Source organism: Taurulus bubalis (assembly GCF_910589615.1).
Source record: "Taurulus bubalis genome assembly, chromosome: 18".
NCBI classification, from domain to species: domain Eukaryota; kingdom Metazoa; phylum Chordata; class Actinopteri; order Perciformes; family Cottidae; genus Taurulus; species Taurulus bubalis.
This window is the reverse complement of record NC_136606.1, coordinates 778165-798164: the sequence shown is the minus strand read 5'-3', so window position 1 is coordinate 798164 and position 20000 is coordinate 778165. Positions and strand designations below refer to the sequence as shown.

At 45.4% G+C, this 20000-nt stretch overlaps 1 protein-coding gene across 1 annotated transcript in view; it reads left to right on the top strand.

Moving 5' to 3' along the window:
- The window catches only part of LOC306750676 (uncharacterized protein), a gene marked incomplete at its 5' end in the record, with an annotated part of 30042 nt that overhangs the window by 8884 nt on the left and 1158 nt on the right, over nucleotides 1-20000 (top strand). The window contains 11 exons of the mRNA XM_079234143.1: nucleotides 1-73; nucleotides 866-966; nucleotides 3497-5288; nucleotides 6677-6850; nucleotides 9448-9621; nucleotides 10944-11117; nucleotides 12440-12613; nucleotides 14438-14611; nucleotides 16178-16351; nucleotides 18949-19122; nucleotides 19782-19955. The exon at nucleotides 1-73 is cut by the window's left edge and continues 92 nt beyond it. Of these exons, the coding sequence (XP_079090269.1) occupies nucleotides 1-73; nucleotides 866-966; nucleotides 3497-5288; nucleotides 6677-6850; nucleotides 9448-9621; nucleotides 10944-11117; nucleotides 12440-12613; nucleotides 14438-14611; nucleotides 16178-16351; nucleotides 18949-19122; nucleotides 19782-19955 (3358 nt within the window). The remainder of the gene's footprint in view (nucleotides 74-865; nucleotides 967-3496; nucleotides 5289-6676; nucleotides 6851-9447; nucleotides 9622-10943; nucleotides 11118-12439; nucleotides 12614-14437; nucleotides 14612-16177; nucleotides 16352-18948; nucleotides 19123-19781; nucleotides 19956-20000) is intronic.

Below are 20000 nucleotides of genomic sequence, written 5' to 3'. Positions count from 1 at the left end.
TGTCCATGAAGAGTGATCGCTCCAAAGATATTCCTTTAAACTTCAGTAATGAAGCTGGACCCTCAGACTCAAAGTAAGAGAACTTTAATAACTCATTCAGGACTCATGTTCAGTTCCTGGACCTCTGACAATGTTTTCTGTACATTTAGAGATTTAGAGTTGAGCTTGAGGTTCTTCCTCTTCGTCTCAGTGACAGAAAAGGGAATGACACGCTTGGACCTGAACCTGAGACTCCACCTTTACCTGCTATAAGACATTTAAAATGTTTAATAGACATTAGAATGAAGGTCATAGGTCATGTTGCAGGATGTGCTTTGAGGCATTTGACCTGTTGGTGTGTGCGTTGTTGTGTGTTTTGCCCGTTAAGACTCCATGCAGCAGGATGTGGAGCAACTATTGTTCTGACCGCAGGTTGTAGACTGCACTCCTGTTATTTTCAGCAGGTCAGTTTTTGATAGTCCATCATTGCATATGGTTTTATTTTAGTTTTGGTGGAATAAACTATGTTCCACACACTACGAGCCTCATCTGACCAATAAGAAAGACTTAAGGACTGAAGACCTAAAGTTCATTACCGCTCTCTCTTTCTTGCGTTGTGTAGTTTTCAGTCAAGCACACTTGGTATTGCATTGCCGTTTATTCAGGCTGCTGGTCTACCACAGTATTTAAACCACTTCTAACATCAGTTCAAACCTAACTCAAGATCTCACGTCTTCATTCAGACTGAACTCTGAATTCAAACAGAAAAGTAACAACACTTTAACTGATCTCTGAACTTCTGAGCTTCTGCACACTTTGGTCCAAATCTGGATGTTTTCATCAACAACCAACAAATCATTTTAGTAATAAAGAAATGTCTCCACAGAGAGAAGAGGAGTCTTGTTCCTGAGGAGGAGCTGATGTCCAGAACCAGAACCAGAACCAGAGCTGGACTGCAGGCAGCCAGTGAGAGCAGCACTGTACAGAGTAAGACCCTCCATGTCTCTGCTGATGTCTTCATGTCTGGAAACAGGAAGTGTTGTTCTCATACAGGAACTCTTGTTGAGTCTCACAGAAGACATTTAAGGTCTGCTCCAGCAGACAGTTCTGCTCTGCATCCCTGTTCTTCTTTGAGAGACAATATGAACCCACAATACATAAATGAAGCTTATGTTTTGGTTTCATGATAGCGCCCCATCTTTGCATGAACCAATCAGAATGCTGTTGGTTCTTTACTTGTCTCTTGCTGGGCTCAGTGAGCGTTGATCCAGGCCATGAATACATTTCCACTGCAGCCTCACAGCAGGAAAACCCATCTGAGCTGTTGAGGCTCTGTTTGGTAGCAGGTCAACAGCACCATGACGGAGACGGTCTCCTCCATCAAACCAAAACCACGTCTGTAGCTCCACTGACTGGATCAACAGGTGTCTGTGCTGCTGACCAGAGAGAAAGCTCTCTGTGTTCACATCCCACTACTTTGTAGCTTCCAGTGTTTCCCCTATGTGTACAGCTTCAGGGGGTTGGAGACACGGAGGGACACACCACATCGTGGTACTATGGAGTTAGTTCAGTCTCAATAATGACAAATGCACACAGAAAGATTCACAAATATATTTGATTTACAAATGTACACAGAAGGGTTTACAAATACAATACAATGATTTATATAAATGTAAAGAAAAAAAATCACATATTTCTGCATTTGTTTGTGAAAAGCTTCACATTTACGAGTGGCTTTTATGAGACTCCCCTGCTGTGCTTTGGATCCGCAAATGCATTTTTTTCAATATGGACCTATCCATAGCCAATCAGATGTCGCCCTCATTTTCAACCAATCACATGAGTGCAGGCCCCCCCTCCCCTACCCACGAGGGCGGTGCCAGCATTACAGTTACGGAATTTGCGGAAGTGATCAGTCAGACAATGGCGTCTGGTACACATCCGACATCTTAACTGTACCAGTACAGCCCAAAGGGCCCATTTGACCACGGAGACCCGTTGCGCCGGGTCTCCGTGGTCAAATCAGCTGCAGCAGACACTGACATGAAACACCTGGAAAAAAACGATCTGAATCTGAAAAAAAGTTTTGAACCTGGAAAAAAAGTGATTCGAAACTGTAAAATTAAAGAGTGAAAGTTGAAAATATAAAATCTGTTACTGAAAACTGAAAAAATATATTATTTTTCAAAGTTTTTCAAAACTTGATTTTTCAGGTTCAAATCTTATTTTCAAATGAACAATACATATGAACTGGATTTAGCTCCATAGGTCCAGAGCCGCGGGTTGCCGACCCCTGTACTAGTGACTCCATCTGTTTCCATTAATAAAGAGCATTGCAATCCCTTTCAAGTAAACCAGATCGCTCCATCAGAAAAAAAGTGCTAACACTGTGTTAGAAAAATGAAAATAAAGTTATATCCGTGCAAATTTGCTGGGCCATTTTTGCAAAACAAAACAGAATGAGTGAGATGTGTGAGCATCACGTTGTATCAGTATCAGTGGAGCAGTGAGCTGCTTTCCTCTACACATCTTTTTTAAACGAGGTTGTAGATTTGATTCGGCTCTCAGTTCATGCTCCATGTTGAGAGACACAACAGCAGAAAGACGACCTCACGGAGATCTCATAAAGATCGGCTTTTGGCGAAATGACAAAAATCGGCGAGTCACGCATGCGCAGCGTAACCTGTTAACGGCATACGGTAAACATTTAAAACCAGCATTTCCTCTTGCGCCCCACCTGTAATAAATACCGCCCCAGTTTAATAAATACTGACTTAAAGGAAACATGGTGTTCATTTATTTTAATGACGACCACAAAGTGAGCAGGCTTTGTCACTGCAGTGCATTTTTCAGGCTTTTGTAAGAATATTTCCAGAGCCTCCATATGTGAAGTCAGAAATGTCATTGATGAGCTCCAGGCTGCAGCCTGTTGGATGTTAGTCTTGACCTGCAAACACATGAACTGTTGGGCTTTAAACATGAGAGCTGATAGTTTAAAATAGTGATAACTTAAAGCAGCAAATCCCATTGTGAAACGCATGCAACACATTTTTCGTCGTTCTCTGTGTCTCTGTCCACTGTGTCTCACCTGTGTGCAGCGCATCGGGGAGGAACTCCGCCGTGCGTGTTGCAGAGAGCAGAGTAGAGTTGTAAACACAACTATGTAGAGACAGAAATGACATGTTGTGCAGATACGATCAATAACATACGGACGTTTAGTTTGTTTAATAAAATAACAAGACGTAGACCTGTTCTATAGGAAAGAGAACCTTAAATTACTTCTGTTATCTGGCGCTATAGAAACAATTATAGTGGGGCGTTTTTTTTTTCAGGTGGGCGCCCCTAACATAACGATAGGGGAAACACTGGCTTCTACCTGAACCAAACTACTACTACTTCACTCACGAGTCCTCGTCTGTACCTTCAGATATCGGCCTGATTTGATAGTTTACTGATTGTTTTAGTCAAATCAATATCATGTCTTCTTCATGTGTTCTCTCTTGTTTCTCTGGTTCAGCAGATCGTGGTCTGCAGGAGGTTTTAGATGAACACAAGATCAGTCTGAAGAAGAGATGTGAACGTGTGACTGAAGGAAGTGGTGAAACAGGAAGTGGAACCCTCCTCAACAGGATCTACACTGAGCTCTACATCACAGAGGGACAGAGTGAAGAGGTTAATACCCAACATGAGGTGAGGCAGCTGGAGTCAGCCTCCAAGAAGAAGACCCTCCATGACACTCCCATCAAGTGGCACGACATCTTTAAAGCCTCAGCTGACCAGCAGAGACGCATCAGAGTGGTTCTGACCAACGGCGTCGCTGGCGTTGGAAAAACCTTCTCGGTGCAGAAGTTCACTCTGGACTGGGCCGAGGGTTTGGAAAACCAGGACGTGGGTCTGGTGGTTGTGCTTTCGTTCAGGGAGCTGAACTTGATCAGAGATGAGCGGTTCAGTCTTCTCAAGCTGCTCCATGTGTTCCATCCAACATTACAGAAGGTCCCAGCACAGCAGCTCTCTGTCTGGAAGCTTCTGTTCATCTTTGATGGTCTGGATGAAAGCAGACTTGCTTTGGACTTCATCAACAATGAGGTCGTGTGTGATGTCACACAGAAGGCATCGGTCAACGTGCTGCTGACGAACCTCATCCAGGGGAACCTGCTGCCCTCGGCTCTCGTCTGGATAACTTCCAGACCTGCAGCAGCCAATCAGATCCCTCCTACTCGTGTTGACCGGCTGACAGAAGTACGAGGCTTCACCGACCCCCAGAAGGATGAGTACTTCAGGAGGAGGTTCAGTGATGAAGAGCAGTCCAGCACCATCATCTCACACATCAAAACCTCCAGGAGCCTCCACATCATGTGTCTAATCCCAGTCTTCTGCTGGATCACTGCTACAGTTCTGGACCACATGTGGACCACAGACCAGAGAGGCGAGCTGCCCAAGACCCTGACCGACATGTACTCACACTTCCTGCTGGTCCAGACCAAGAGGAAGAAGCAGAAGTACCATGAGGGACATGAGACGAGTCCTCAGGAGCTGATGGAGGCTGACGGGGAAGTTCTTCTGAAGCTGGGGAGGCTGGCGTTTGAACATCTGGAGAAAGGAAGCATCATGTTCTACCAAGAAGACCTGGAGCAGTGTGGTCTTGATGTCACGGAGGCCTCGGTGTTCTCAGGAGTCTGTACACAGATCTTCAGAAGAGAGAGTGTGATCTTCCAGAAAACCGTCTACTGCTTTGTTCATCTGAGTGTTCAAGAGTTTCTGGCTGCCATCTACATGTTCCACTGTTTCACACACAGGAAGACAAAGGTACTGGAGGACTTCTTGGGTGAAGACTACAATTATTCATCCCTCAAGGTCTTCCTGAGGAGATCCATGAAGAAATCCCTCAAAAGTAGAAATGGCCAGCTGGACCTGTTTGTCCGCTTCCTTCATGGCCTCTCTCTGGAGTCCAACCAGAGACTCTTAGGAGGCCTGCTGGGTCAGACAGACAACAGTCCAGAAACCATCCAGAGAGCCATCAACAACCTGAAGGAGATGAACAGTAAGAATATCTCTCCTGACAGAAGCATCAACATCTTCCACTGTCTGATCGAGATGAAGGAGCTCTCAGTCCATCAGGAGATCCAGGAGTTCATGAAGTCAGAGAACAGATCAGAAGAGATTCTCTCAGAGATCCAGTGCTCAGCTCTGTGCTACATGCTGCAGATGTCAGAGGAGGTTCTGGATGAGTTGGACCTGAAGAACTACAACACATCAGATGAGGGACGATGGAGACTGATTCCAGCTGTGAGGAACTGCAGAAAGGCTGAGTGAGTCCAGAAGTGATTAACTTCATGAATCAGTGTTGATCAGTAGTTTACTTCTTCAAATATAGAAACTATATTTATATTCATAATAATATTCATAATATTCAGATGTTCTTGTTGTCTCAAAAGCTGCGAGTGAAAACATGTTGATGTTTCAGTTGGTTGTGTTTTCACTGTCAAGTTATTCTATTTATTTCTGATGTTCTCTTTGATGTTGATGTGATTCTTCCTCTATTCATCTTCCTTTGGGTGATGGAGGCGACATGTGAACCTGATACAACACATGAAGGACTTTAGAGGTCGTGTTGGAGGTTTTATCTCAGCAGCATTTGATCACAACATAGATCAGTGTTTTACTGTCATCACTTCCTGTGCTTTAGTTACATGAGGAGCTTCTGCAAAGGCTCTGACATCATCACACTTACAGGTCACACCTGATTATTTAAAAGTTTAAATGAGATCTGTATCAGGCCACACCCCCTTCTTAAAAACAGGACCAGAAAACAAAAACAAACCAACTTGAGTTCAGGGTTCTACCTTTTTAGATTGTTGAAATACATTTACATGAAAATGATTTTAATGTAGCTGTTCTCCACTAAACTAAACGCACAGAACAATAGAACACAATGCAGTGAGATGTGAGGTCCTGAAGTCTGTTACTAGAGTGAAGAAGACAACATGGAGGAGACAAGAAGAGCTCAGGAGGACAGTGTTCATACTACTTCATAGCCAGTGGGCTGTAGTGATGGAGTACTGAGGCCACAAAAGAGGCCCACATGTTTCATACGCTGCTGGTTTCCTCCTCAAAGTATTCCACATGTTTTCAGGTGAACTGCAGGATGTTGGTTCTTTGAGCCGTTGCCTCCATGTAGGAGTTCAGATTTCCACTTTAGTAGAATACAGCTTTACCCAGCTGAGTAATATGAAGTATTCTTATTATGGTTCACATGAAGTCTTTGTATGTCTCCCAAGATCCAGACCCTGTAGGGTCAGATGAAATGTAATGTACTTCTGTTAGAAGTACACTGTTAGAAATACTGTTAGAATTAAAGGCTCCACCTGTATCAGATGTTAATAATAATATTTATATGTATATTAATATTGTTCTGTATTTTGATGCTTTGACAACAATCTTCACTTGATTTAAACATTTAAATGCAGGAATTTTACAGAGATGTATTAATAGTTTTATTATTAATAGTGAACAGTTTCACTTAATATGATTAAAGTCTGCAGACCAGAGAGAGATGAGTTCTTGTTTCATGTGAAACACAGTGAGCTGAGAGCAGCTGAACCACTGATGTGAAGAGATAATGTTCATCAGCACAGGAAGCAGGAAGTACATATTAAATGTGTCATCATAACATTTTGTAATATTTGTGTCATTACAGACTTTCTGACTGTGGACTCTCAGAGACTCACTGTGAAGTTGTGGCCTCAGCTCTGAAGTCTAACCCCTCCAGTCTGAGAGAACTGGATCTGAGTCACAACAACCTGGAGGATTCAGGAGTGAAGCTGCTGTCTGCTGGACTGGAGAGTCCTCACTGTAGACTGGAGGTTCTGAGGTCAGTTCACTGACTGGAAGGTTTCAGGATGTCCCTGAAAACAAAAGCAGAATCTTTGTTAGAGGAACAGAACGTAGAGAAATGAAGTGATTGACAGGAGAGTTTGTAGCTTCCAGACTCACATGGTGGTCCATCAGTCAGTGAAGGTGATGTCAGTCCTGATGAGGCTGCAGAGTGTGTGTGAGGGAGATGAAGGAGGAGGATGAAGATCTGATGACAGCAGATAGAAAAGACTTGAATGCAAAGCTCCATGAAGGTGAGGTTGTGAACTGTGATGGTCTTCATGCCATCAGAAGCTGATGAGGCTGCTACAGAGACAACCCACACAGCTGCTGTGGTGAGATGAAACCAGAGCTCAGACTGGTAACCAGCAGCCCAGCACCGGCCCAAAGGCCTCAACAAAGCAGCTTTTAGGACTCCAGCTGGAGGAGACAAAGGTCTCTGTTGTGGTTACTAGAACTAGAGGTCAGCTGAGAGCAGTCGTAGTGCTAGTGGCTCTTCAACAAGTGATGCTGATGAATGACATCATCAAGCTACAGATGTAGAAGCTTCTAACTTATTTAACTTGAGTTCTTCTTGACAGCAGGTCTACCTGTGGTTCTGGGTTCATGTTGAGTCTCATTATCTGGAGCCAACGACCTTCAACACATGTTGTTCTTAAAGGGCCGGTTCCTCTTCGTTCAGGTCTTTCTCAACACAGTACTCACGAGTCCAAATGTCTCTTCAAGAGTTCTTGGTGTCTGTAATCAGTCCAGACTGTCTGTGATGTTCCAGGACTAAATCCACAGTCTAGTTCTGTGGAGGACACACTTGTAAGGTGGTATCATGTGTCCTTTCCTAACCACTTCTCCTTGACCTCGATAGAAAACGTCATGAGGTCAAGGAAAGGTGTGAAGGAGAGTTCATAAGGACTTGGGAGAAATGTACTAGTGCTCAGAGAATCCCACAGCACTCACACTAGACTACATATTTTGATTGTTTTGAACAACTTCATTCATAAGGTAGAAAACGAGTCCAGTGACAAACTCACTGCTGCAGAGTTCAAGTGAGGATTCTGTCCAACACAGAACCATGTCTCCTCAGAAGGATGCGTTCAAGGTCTCAACAGGGACCAGGGAACAGTGACGGTGATGTCATCGACCACCGAACGCTGCGTCGCTTTAAGCGCTGCTGCTGAGAGTTTGTGACGACACTGGAGGATTCCCTCTGAACCTCTTCAGCACTGTTCTCCTCTGAACCTCTTCAGCACTGTTCTCCTCTGAACCTCTTCAGCACTGTTCTCCTCTGAACCTCTTCAGCACTGTTCTCCTCTGAACCTCTTCAGCATTGTTCTCCTCTGAACCTCTTCAGCACTGTTCTCCTCTGAACCTCTTCAGCATTGTTCTCCTCTGAACCTCTTCAGCACTGTTCTCCTCTGAACCTCTTCAGCACTGTTCTCCTCTGAACCTCTTCAGCACTGTTCTCCTCTTGTGTTTCATCAGGTTCTTCTGAATGAACCATAATAATAGAGCCCAAAGTGTCAGGGGCCCAAAGTGTCAGGGGCCAAAAGTGTCAGGGGCCCCCTGACCTTCAACTACACAAAGTCACTCATAGAGAAACAAAAAGACTATTGATGAATATTATGTATATTATACTTAATAAATATTATACATATTATACTTCATGAATATTATATATATTTTACTTAATAAATATTATATATATTATACTTCATGAATATTATATATATTATACTATTATACTCATTAATAAAAGGTAACTTAATCTCACGTAAAGAACCAAACATTTATTAACTTTGAAGCAAATAACTGTTAAAGTTCCTTCCAGAGCATTTTGTATTTTTAAATAACTTTTAATATGTTCTGATCTGCTCTGAAGAACCTGGATCAATACTGATCAATCAGTGAACATTCACTGTGATGAGTTTGTCCTAAACGTTAATATCATATTAAACAAGTCATTGTCCTCCGTGAGCTGCTTCTACACGTCTGCTGCCAGCTGCAGGAAACCTTGAGAAGTGGAGTTCCACATTTAAAACATGGACCCATCTGATGGATTATGAACAGATTGTTTCTCTTCATATTTCTTCTTGGTGCAGATTGAGTTCCTGCAGCTTGACAGAGGTCAGCTGTTCTTCTCTCAGCCCTGAAGTCTGAAGTGCTCTGAAGTCATCTACTGCATACCAGTTCATGCTGGTGTTCCCAACATGTTGCTGTGGGAGAACAATGTCTACTGGTGTCTCTTGATTTGCTTCTGGACATAATGCTGTGAACTGAATGCTGAACTGGCCTCAATCCTGCTGGGGATCAAAGTGTTGGAGGTCTTGTTCAACCAACATGAACATCCTTTGGCCCTCCTGCTCTCAGGGAACCAGGACGCTTTAAGTCCTCTTTTAGTTTGTTAGAGCTTCTACTGCACTGGAAGAACTCATTTCACTGGAATCAGGATTTTAATGTGTTTACAGGGACATGATTTTAACTAAATGTCTGTTTACAAAAGAAGAAGAAACCAAAATGAAAGTCACTCATGTTTATAATGAAAATAATGATTCATCGTGTATTTTATACTAAACTCTGTGTTGTTTTGTGTGTTTGCAGGCTGAATGGCTGTAAGATGACAGAGATCAGCTGTTCTTCTCTGATATCAGCTCTGAAGTCAAACCCCTCCAGTCTGAGAGAACTGGATCTGAGTATCAACAAGCTGCAGGATTCAGGAGTGAAGCTGCTGAGTGGTTTTCTGGAGAGTCCTGACTGTAGACTGAAGACTCTGATGTGGGTTCACTGTCTGCTGCCAGTGTAGCACCTTCATGTTTAATCAATAACTGTATTGATTATCTACGTATTGATCATCAAGTGGTACATGTTCTGGTAATATGTTCCACTTCACATCAGCTGCCTCGTTGTCTGCATGTCGTCCTCTACAGTCATGAAATGTACAACGTGTCAGGGGCCCCAAGTGTCAGGGGCCCCAAGTGTCAGGGGCCCAAAGTGTCAGGGGCCCCAAGTGTCAGGGGCCCTAGTGTCAGGGGCCCTAGTTCAGGGGCCCAAAGTGTCAGGGGCCCCAAGTGTCAGGGGCCCTAGTGTCAGGGGCCCTAGTGTCAGGGGCCCTAGTTCAGGGGCCCCAAGTGTCAGGGGCCCTAGTGTCAGGGGCCACAAGTATCAGGGGCCCAAAGTGTCAGGGGCCCAAAGTGTCAGGGGCCCTAGTGTCAGGGGCCCAAAGTGTCAGGGGCCCTAGTGTCAGGGGCCCTAGTTCAGGGGCCCCAAGTGTCAGGGGCCCTAGTGTCAGGGGCACTAGTGTCAGGGGCCCTAGTTCAGGGGCCCAAAGTGTCAGGGGCCCTAGTGTCAGGGGCCAAAAGTATCAGGGGCCCAAAGTGTCAGGGGCCCTAGTGTCAGGGGCCAAAAGTATCAGGGGCCCAAAGTGTCAGGGGCCCTAGTGTCAGGGGCCCAAAGTGTCAGGGGCCCCAAGTGTCAGGGGCCCAAAGTGTCAGGGGCCCAAAGTGTCAGGGGCCCTAGTGTCAGGGGCCAAAAGTATCAGGGGCCCAAAGTGTCAGGGGCCCCCTGACCTTCAACTACACAAGGTCACTCATAGAGAAACAAAAAGACTATTGATGAATATTATGTATATTATACTTGATAAATATTATACATATTATACTTCATGAATATTATATATATTTTACTTAATAAATATTATACATATTATACTTCATGAATATTATATATATTATACTATTATACTCATTAATAAAAGGTAACTTAATCTCACGTAAAGAACCAAACATTTATTAACTTTGAAGCAAATAACTGTTAAAGTTCCTTCCAGAGCATTTTGTATTTTTAAATAACTTTTAATATGTTCTGATCTGCTCTGAAGAACCTGGATCAATACTGATCAATCAGTGAACATTCACTGTGATGAGTTTGTCCTAAACGTTAATATCATATTAAACAAGTCATTGTCCTCCGTGAGCTGCTTCTACACGTCTGCTGCCAGCTGCAGGAAACCTTGAGAAGTGGAGTTCCACATTTAAAACATGGACCCATCTGATGGATTATGAACAGATTGTTTCTCTTCATATTTCTTCTTGGTGCAGATTGAGTTCCTGCAGCTTGTCAGAGATCAGCTGTTCTTCTCTGATATCAGCTCTGAAGTCAAACCCCTCCAGTCTGAGAGAACTGGATCTGAGCTTCAACAAGCTGCAGGATTCAGGAGTGAAGCTGCTGAGTGGTTTTCTGGAGAGTCCTGACTGTAGACTGGAGACTCTGAGGTGGGTTCACTGTCTGCTGCCAGTGTAGCACCTTCATGTTTAATCAATAACTGTATTGATTATCTACGTATTGATCATCAAGTGGTACATGTTCTGGTAATATGTTCCACTTCACATCAGCTGCCTCGTTGTCTGCATGTCGTCCTCTACAGTCATGAAATGTACAACGTGTCAGGGGCCCCAAGTGTCAGGGGCCCCAAGTGTCAGGGGCCCAAAGTGTCAGGGGCCCCAAGTGTCAGGGGCCCTAGTGTCAGGGGCCCTAGTTCAGGGGCCCAAAGTGTCAGGGGCCCCAAGTGTCAGGGGCCCTAGTGTCAGGGGCCCTAGTGTCAGGGGCCCTAGTTCAGGGGCCCCAAGTGTCAGGGGCCCTAGTGTCAGGGGCCAAAAGTATCAGGGGCCCAAAGTGTCAGGGGCCCAAAGTGTCAGGGGCCCTAGTGTCAGGGGCCCAAAGTGTCAGGGGCCCTAGTGTCAGGGGCCCTAGTTCAGGGGCCCCAAGTGTCAGGGGCCCTAGTGTCAGGGGCACTAGTGTCAGGGGCCCTAGTTCAGGGGCCCAAAGTGTCAGGGGCCCTAGTGTCAGGGGCCAAAAGTATCAGGGGCCCAAAGTGTCAGGGGCCCTAGTGTCAGGGGCCAAAAGTATCAGGGGCCCAAAGTGTCAGGGGCCCTAGTGTCAGGGGCCCAAAGTGTCAGGGGCCCCAAGTGTCAGGGGCCCAAAGTGTCAGGGGCCCAAAGTGTCAGGGGCCCTAGTGTCAGGGGCCAAAAGTATCAGGGGCCCAAAGTGTCAGGGGCCCCCTGACCTTCAACTACACAAGGTCACTCATAGAGAAACAAAAAGACTATTGATGAATATTATGTATATTATACTTGATAAATATTATACATATTATACTTCATGAATATTATATATATTTTACTTAATAAATATTATACATATTATACTTCATGAATATTATATATATTATACTATTATACTCATTAATAAAAGGTAACTTAATCTCACGTAAAGAACCAAACATTTATTAACTTTGAAGCAAATAACTGTTAAAGTTCCTTCCAGAGCATTTTGTATTTTTAAATAACTTTTAATATGTTCTGATCTGCTCTGAAGAACCTGGATCAATACTGATCAATCAGTGAACATTCACTGTGATGAGTTTGTCCTAAACGTTAATATCATATTAAACAAGTCATTGTCCTCCGTGAGCTGCTTCTACACGTCTGCTGCCAGCTGCAGGAAACCTTGAGAAGTGGAGTTCCACATTTAAAACATGGACCCATCTGATGGATTATGAACAGATTGTTTCTCTTCATATTTCTTCTTGGTGCAGATTGAGTTCCTGCAGCTTGTCAGAGATCAGCTGTTCTTCTCTGATATCAGCTCTGAAGTCAAACCCCTCCAGTCTGAGAGAACTGGATCTGAGCTTCAACAAGCTGCAGGATTCAGGAGTGAAGCTGCTGAGTGGTTTTCTGGAGAGTCCTGACTGTAGACTGGAGACTCTGAGGTGGGTTCACTGTCTGCTGCCAGTGTAGCACCTTCATGTTTAATCAATAACTGTATTGATTATCTACGTATTGATCATCAAGTGGTACATGTTCTGGTAATATGTTCCACTTCACATCAGCTGCCTCGTTGTCTGCATGTCGTCCTCTACAGTCATGAAATGTACAACGTGTCAGGGGCCCCAAGTGTCAGGGGCCCCAAGTGTCAGGGGCCCAAAGTGTCAGGGGCCCCAAGTGTCAGGGGCCCTAGTGTCAGGGGCCCTAGTTCAGGGGCCCAAAGTGTCAGGGGCCCCAAGTGTCAGGGGCCCTAGTGTCAGGGGCCCTAGTGTCAGGGGCCCTAGTTCAGGGGCCCCAAGTGTCAGGGGCCCTAGTGTCAGGGGCCAAAAGTATCAGGGGCCCAAAGTGTCAGGGGCCCAAAGTGTCAGGGGCCCTAGTGTCAGGGGCCCAAAGTGTCAGGGGCCCTAGTGTCAGGGGCCCTAGTTCAGGGGCCCCAAGTGTCAGGGGCCCTAGTGTCAGGGGCACTAGTGTCAGGGGCCCTAGTTCAGGGGCCCAAAGTGTCAGGGGCCCTAGTGTCAGGGGCCAAAAGTATCAGGGGCCCAAAGTGTCAGGGGCCCTAGTGTCAGGGGCCAAAAGTATCAGGGGCCCAAAGTGTCAGGGGCCCTAGTGTCAGGGGCCCAAAGTGTCAGGGGCCCCAAGTGTCAGGGGCCCAAAGTGTCAGGGGCCCAAAGTGTCAGGGGCCCTAGTGTCAGGGGCCAAAAGTATCAGGGGCCCAAAGTGTCAGGGGCCCCCTGACCTTCAACTACACAAGGTCACTCATAGAGAAACAAAAAGACTATTGATGAATATTATGTATATTATACTTGATAAATATTATACATATTATACTTCATGAATATTATATATATTTTACTTAATAAATATTATACATATTATACTTCATGAATATTATATATATTATACTATTATACTCATTAATAAAAGGTAACTTAATCTCACGTAAAGAACCAAACATTTATTAACTTTGAAGCAAATAACTGTTAAAGTTCCTTCCAGAGCATTTTGTATTTTTAAATAACTTTTAATATGTTCTGATCTGCTCTGAAGAACCTGGATCAATACTGATCAATCAGTGCACATTCACTGTGATGAGTTTGTCCTAAACGTTAATATCATATTAAACAAGTCATTGTCCTCCGTGAGCTGCTTCTACACGTCTGCTGCCAGCTGCAGGAAACCTTGAGAAGTGGAGTTCCACATTTAAAACATGGACCCATCTGATGGATTATGAACAGATTGTTTCTCTTCATATTTCTTCTTGGTGCAGATTGAGTTCCTGCAGCTTGACAGAGGTCAGCTGTTCTTCTCTCAGCCCTGAAGTCTGAAGTGCTCTGAAGTCATCTACTGCATACAAGTTCATGCTGGTGTTCCCAACATGTTGCTGTGGGAGAACAATGTCTACTGGTGTCTCTTGATTTGCTTCTGGACATAATGCTGTGAACTGAATGCTGAACTGGCCTCAATCCTGCTGGGGATCAAAGTGTTAGAGGTCTTGTCCAACCAACATGAACATCCTTTGGCCCTCCTGCTCTCAGGGAACCAGGACGCTTTAAGTCCTCTTTTAGTTTGTTAGAGCTTCTACTGCACTGGAAGAACTCATTTCACTGGAATCAGGATTTTAATGTGTTTACAGGGACATGATTTTAACTAAATGTCTGCTTACAAAAGAAGAAGAAACCAAAATGAAAGTCACTCATGTTTATGATAAAAAATAATGATTCATTGTGTATTTAATAATAAACTCTGTGTGTTGTTTTGTGTGTTTGCAGCATGGTAGACTGTGAGATGACAGAGGAAGGCTGTTCTTCTCTGATATCAGCTCTGAAGTCAAACCCCTTCAGTCTGAGAAAACTGGATCTGAGCTTCAACAAGCTGAAGGATTCAGGAGTGAAGCTGCTGAGTGGTTTTCTGGAGAGTCCTGACTGTAGACTGGAGACTCTGAGGTGGGTTCACTGTCTGCTGCCAGTGTAGCACCTTCATGTTTAATCAATAACTGTATTGATTATCTACGTATTGATCATCAAGTGGTGCATGTTCTGGTAATATGTTCCACTTCACATCAGCTGCCTCGTTGTCTGCATGTCGTCCTCTACAGTCATGAAATGTACAACGTGTCAGGGGCCCCAAGTGTCAGGGGCCCCAAGTGTCAGGGGCCCAAAGTGTCAGGGGCCCAAAGTGTCAGGGGCCCAAAGTGTCAGGGGCCCCAAGTGTCAGGGGCCCCAAGTGTCAGGGGCCCAAAGTGTCAGGGGCCCAAAGTGTCAGGGGCCTAAAGTGTCAGGGGCCCCAAGTGTCAGGGGCCCAAAGTGTCAGGGGCCCAAAGTGTCAGGGGCCCTAGTATCAGGGGCCCAAAGTGTCAGGGGCCCAAAGTGTCAGGGGCCCAAAGTGTCAGGGGCCCTAGTGTCAGGGGCCAAAAGTATCAGGGGCCCAAAGTGTCAGGGGCCCTAGTGTCAGGGGCCCAAAGTGTCAGGGGCCCCCTGACCTTCAACTACACAAGGTCACTCATAGAGAAACAAAAAGACTATTGATGAATATTATGTATATTATACTTAATAAATATTATACATATTATACTTCATGAATATTATATATATTTTACTTAATAAATATTATATATATTATACTTCATGAATATTATATATATTATACTATTATACTCATTAATAAAAGGTAACTTAATCTCACGTAAAGAACCAAACATTTATTAACTTTGAAGCAAATAACTGTTAAAGTTCCTTCCAGAGCATTTTGTATTTTTAAATAACTTTTAATATGTTCTGATCTGCTCTGAAGAACCTGGATCAATACTGATCAATCAGTGAACATTCACTGTGATGAGTTTGTCCTAAACGTTAATATCATATTAAACAAGTCATTGTCCTCCGTGAGCTGCTTCTACACGTCTGCTGCCAGCTGCAGGAAACCTTGAGAAGTGGAGTTCCACATTTAAAACATGGACCCATCTGATGGATTATGAACAGATTGTTTCTCTTCATATTTCTTCTTGGTGCAGATTGAGTTCCTGCAGCTTGACAGAGGTCAGCTGTTCTTCTCTCAGCCCTGAAGTCTGAAGTGCTCTGAAGTCATCTACTGCATACCAGTTCATGCTGGTGTTCCCAACATGTTGCTGTGGGAGAACAATGTCTACTGGTGTCTCTTGATTTGCTTCTGGACATAATGCTGTGAACTGAATGCTGAACTGGCCTCAATCCTGCTGGGGATCAAAGTGTTGGAGGTCTTGTCCAACCAACATGAACATCCTTTGGCCCTCCTGCTCTCAGGGAACCAGGACGCTTTAAGTCCTCTTTTAGTTTGTTAGAGCTTCTACTGCACTGGAAGAACTCATTTCACTGGAATCAGGATTTTAATGTGTTTACAGGGACATGATTTTAACTAAATGTCTGCTTACAAAAGAAGAAGAAACCAAAATGAAAGTCACTCATGTTTATGATGAAAATAATGATTCATCGTGTATTTTATACTAAACTCTGTGTTGTTTTGTGTGTTTGCAGGCTGTCAGACTGTGACATCACAGCGATCAGCTGTTCTTCTGTGATATCAGCTCTGAAGTCAAACCCCTCCAGTCTGAGAAAACTGGATCTGAGTGACAACAAGCTGCAGGATTCAGGAGTGAAGCTGCTGAGTGGTTTTCTGGAGAATCCTGACTGTAGACTGGAGACTCTGATGTGGGTTCACTGTCTGCTGCCAGTGTAGCACCTTCATGTTTAATCAATAACTGTATTGATTATCTACGTATTGATCATCAAGTGGTACATGTTCTGGTAATATGTTCCACTTCACATCAGCTGCCTCGTTGTCTGCATGTCGTCCTCTACAGTCATGAAATGTACAACGTGTCAGGGGCCCAAAGTGTCAGGGGCCCCAAGTGTCAGGGGCCCAAAGTGTCAGGGGCCAAAAGTGTCAGGGGCCCAAAGTGTCAGGGGCCCCAAGTGTCAGGGGCCCAAAGTGTCAGGGGCCCCAAGTGTCAGGGGCCCCAAGTGTCAGGGGCCCAAAGTGTCAGGGGCCCTAGTGTCAGGGGCCAAAAGTATCAGGGGCCCAAAGTGTCAGGGGCCCAAAGTGTCAGGGGCCCAAAGTGTCAGGGGCCCTAGTGTCAGGGGCCCAAAGTGTCAGGGGCCCTAGTGTCAGGGGCCCCAAGTGTCAGGGGCTTTAAGTGTCAGGGGCCCAAAGTGTCAGGGGCCCAAAGTGTCAGGGGCCCTAGTGTCAGGGGCCAAAAGTATCAGGGGCCCAAAGTGTCAGGGGCCCAAAGTGTCAGGGGCCCTAGTGTCAGGGGCCCCAAGTGTCAGGGGCCCAAAGTGTCAGGGGCCCAAAGTGTCAGGGGCCCAAAGTGTCAGGGGCCCTAGTGTCAGGGGCCCCAAGTGTCAGGGGCCCAAAGTGTCAGGGGCCCAAAGTGTCAGGGGCCCTAGTGTCAGGGGCCAAAAGTATCAGGGGCCCAAAGTGTCAGGGGCCCAAAGTGTCAGGGGCCCAAAGTGTCAGGGGCCCAAAGTGTCAGGGGCCCCAAGTGTCAGGGGCCCAAAGTGTCAGGGGCCCTAGTGTCAGGGGCCAAAAGTATCAGGGGCCCAAAGTGTCAGGGGCCCAAAGTGTCAGGGGCCCAAAGTGTCAGGGGCCCTAGTGTCAGGGGCCCAAAGTGTCAGGGGCCCAAAGTGTCAGGGGCCCTAGTGTCAGGGGCCCCAAGTGTCAGGGGCTTTAAGTGTCAGGGGCCCAAAGTGTCAGGGGCCCAAAGTGTCAGGGGCCCTAGTGTCAGGGGCCAAAAGTATCAGGGGCCCAAAGTGTCAGGGGCCCAAAGTGTCAGGGGCCCTAGTGTCAGGGGCCCCAAGTGTCAGGGGCCCAAAGTGTCAGGGGCCCAAAGTGTCAGGGGCCCTAGTGTCAGGGGCCAAAAGTATCAGGGGCCCAAAGTGTCAGGGGCCCAAAGTGTCAGGGGCCCTAGTGTCAGGGGCCCAAAGTGTCAGGGGCCCAAAGTGTCAGGGGCCCTAGTGTCAGGGGCCCAAAGTGTCAGGGGCCCAAAGTGTCAGGGGCCCTAGTGTCAGGGGCCCAAAGTGTCAGGGGCCCTAGTGTCAGGGGCCCCAAGTGTCAGGGGCTTTAAGTGTCATGGGCCCAAAGTGTCAGGGGCCCTAGTGTCAGGGGCCAAAAGTATCAGGGGCCCAAAGTGTCAGGGGCCCAAAGTGTCAGGGGCCCTAGCGTCAGGGGCCCCAAGTGTCAGGGGCCCAAAGTGTCAGGGGCCCAAAGTGTCAGGGGCCCTAGTGTCAGGGGCCAAAAGTATCAGGGGCCCAAAGTGTCAGGGGCCCAAAGTGTCAGGGGCCCAAAGTGTCAGGGGCCCCAAGTGTCAGGGGCCCCAAGTGTCAGGGGCCCAAAGTGTCAGGGGCCCTAGTGTCAGGGGCCAAAAGTATCAGGGGCCCAAAGTGTCAGGGGCCCAAAGTGGCAGGGGCCCAAAGTGTCAGGGTCCCAAAGTGTCAGGGGCCCAAAGTGTCAGGGGCCCAAAGTGTCAGGGGCCCTAGTGTCAGGGGCCAAAAGTATCAGGGGCCCAAAGTGTCAGGGGCCCAAAGTGTCAGGGGCCCTAGTGTCAGGGGCCCCAAGTGTCAGGGGCCCAAAGTGTCAGGGGCCCAAAGTGTCAGGGGCCCTAGTGTCAGGGGCCAAAAGTATCAGGGGCCCAAAGTGTCAGGGGCCCAAAGTGTCAGGGGCCCTAGTGTCAGGGGCCCAAAGTGTCAGGGGCCCAAAGTGTCAGGGGCCCCCTGACCTTCAACTACACAAGGTCACTCATAGAGAAACAAAAAGACTATTGATGAATATTATGTATATTTTACTTAATACATATTATACATATTATACTTCATGAATATTATATATATTTTACTTAATAAATATTATATATATTATACTTCATGAATATTATATATATTATACTTTTATACTCATTAATAAAAGGTAACTTAATCTCACGTAAAGAACCAAACATTTATTAACTTTGAAGCAAATAACTGTTAAAGTTCCTTCCAGAGCATTTTGTATTTTTAAATAACTTTTAATATGTTCTGATCTGCTCTGAAGAACCTGGATCAATACTGATCAATCAGTGAACATTCACTGTGATGAGTTTGTCCTAAACGTTAATATCATATTAAACAAGTCATTGTCCTCCGTGAGCTGCTTCTACACGTCTGCTGCCAGCTGCAGGAAACCTTGAGAAGTGGAGTTCCACATTTAAAACATGGACCCATCTGATGGATTATGAACAGATTGTTTCTCTTCATATTTCTTCTTGGTGCAGATTGAGTTCCTGCAGCTTGACAGAGGTCAGCTGTTCTTCTCTGATATCAGCTCTGAAGTCAAACCCCTCCAGTCTGAGAGAACTGGATCTGAGCTTCAACAAGCTGCAGGATTCAGGAGTGAAGCTGCTGAGTGGTTTTCTGGAGAGTCCTCACTGTAGACTGGAGACTCTGAGGTGGGTTCACTGACTCTCTGTTACTATTATCAATATTATATGTTTATTTAATAATTCAGCCTGATTTATGGACAAACATAACTCAAATCCATAAAGTTGAATATTTGTTTTGTTCATGTTTCATGTTTCTTGAACTAAATGTAGTCTGTAGTCACAAAGACTTGTTTCTTTAAGAAACTCTAGAAAATGTCCTCAGTTAGTTGATCATGTAAATTATTGTTTATGATTTTTGGTAAATGGTCAAATCTGTAAACAGAAGATCTTCTGAACTAATATTTGTTTCACATTTATAACGTTTACTTGATGAAGTAAATATTTCTTTGGTTTCTGTTCATTTAAATGTGTTTTCACAAATATTGTCTGATCGTTGATATTAATCTGTAAGAACACATAGAGATGACGTCATATTCCAGCAGCAGCTGTTTAAAGGATCAATAAGGTTGATGGTCTTCATCTGTGTGGACATCAACAGGTTATGAATGTTGTGCTGACATGTGATGATGTCTGTAGAAGGCTGACATGATGATGATCCACAAGAACACAATGACAAAGAGAAAAGCTCCTTGATGAGGACATCGTCATGTTGAGCTACACATTTAAACCTCAACACATCTGATGGTTATGAACGATTATGATCTTCATCTTTATTCTTTATTCAGGTTGGAGAGCTGCAGCTTGTCAGAGATCAGCTGTTCTTCTCTGATATCAGCTCTGAAGTCAAACCCCTCCAGTCTGAGAGAACTGGACCTGAGAGGAAACAAGCTGCAGGATTCAGGAGTGAAGCTGCTGAGTGGTTTTCTGGAGAGTCCTCACTGTAGACTGGAGACTCTGAGGTCAGTAGAATGTTGGAGTCGGCTCAGCTCTTATGTCCACTGTGT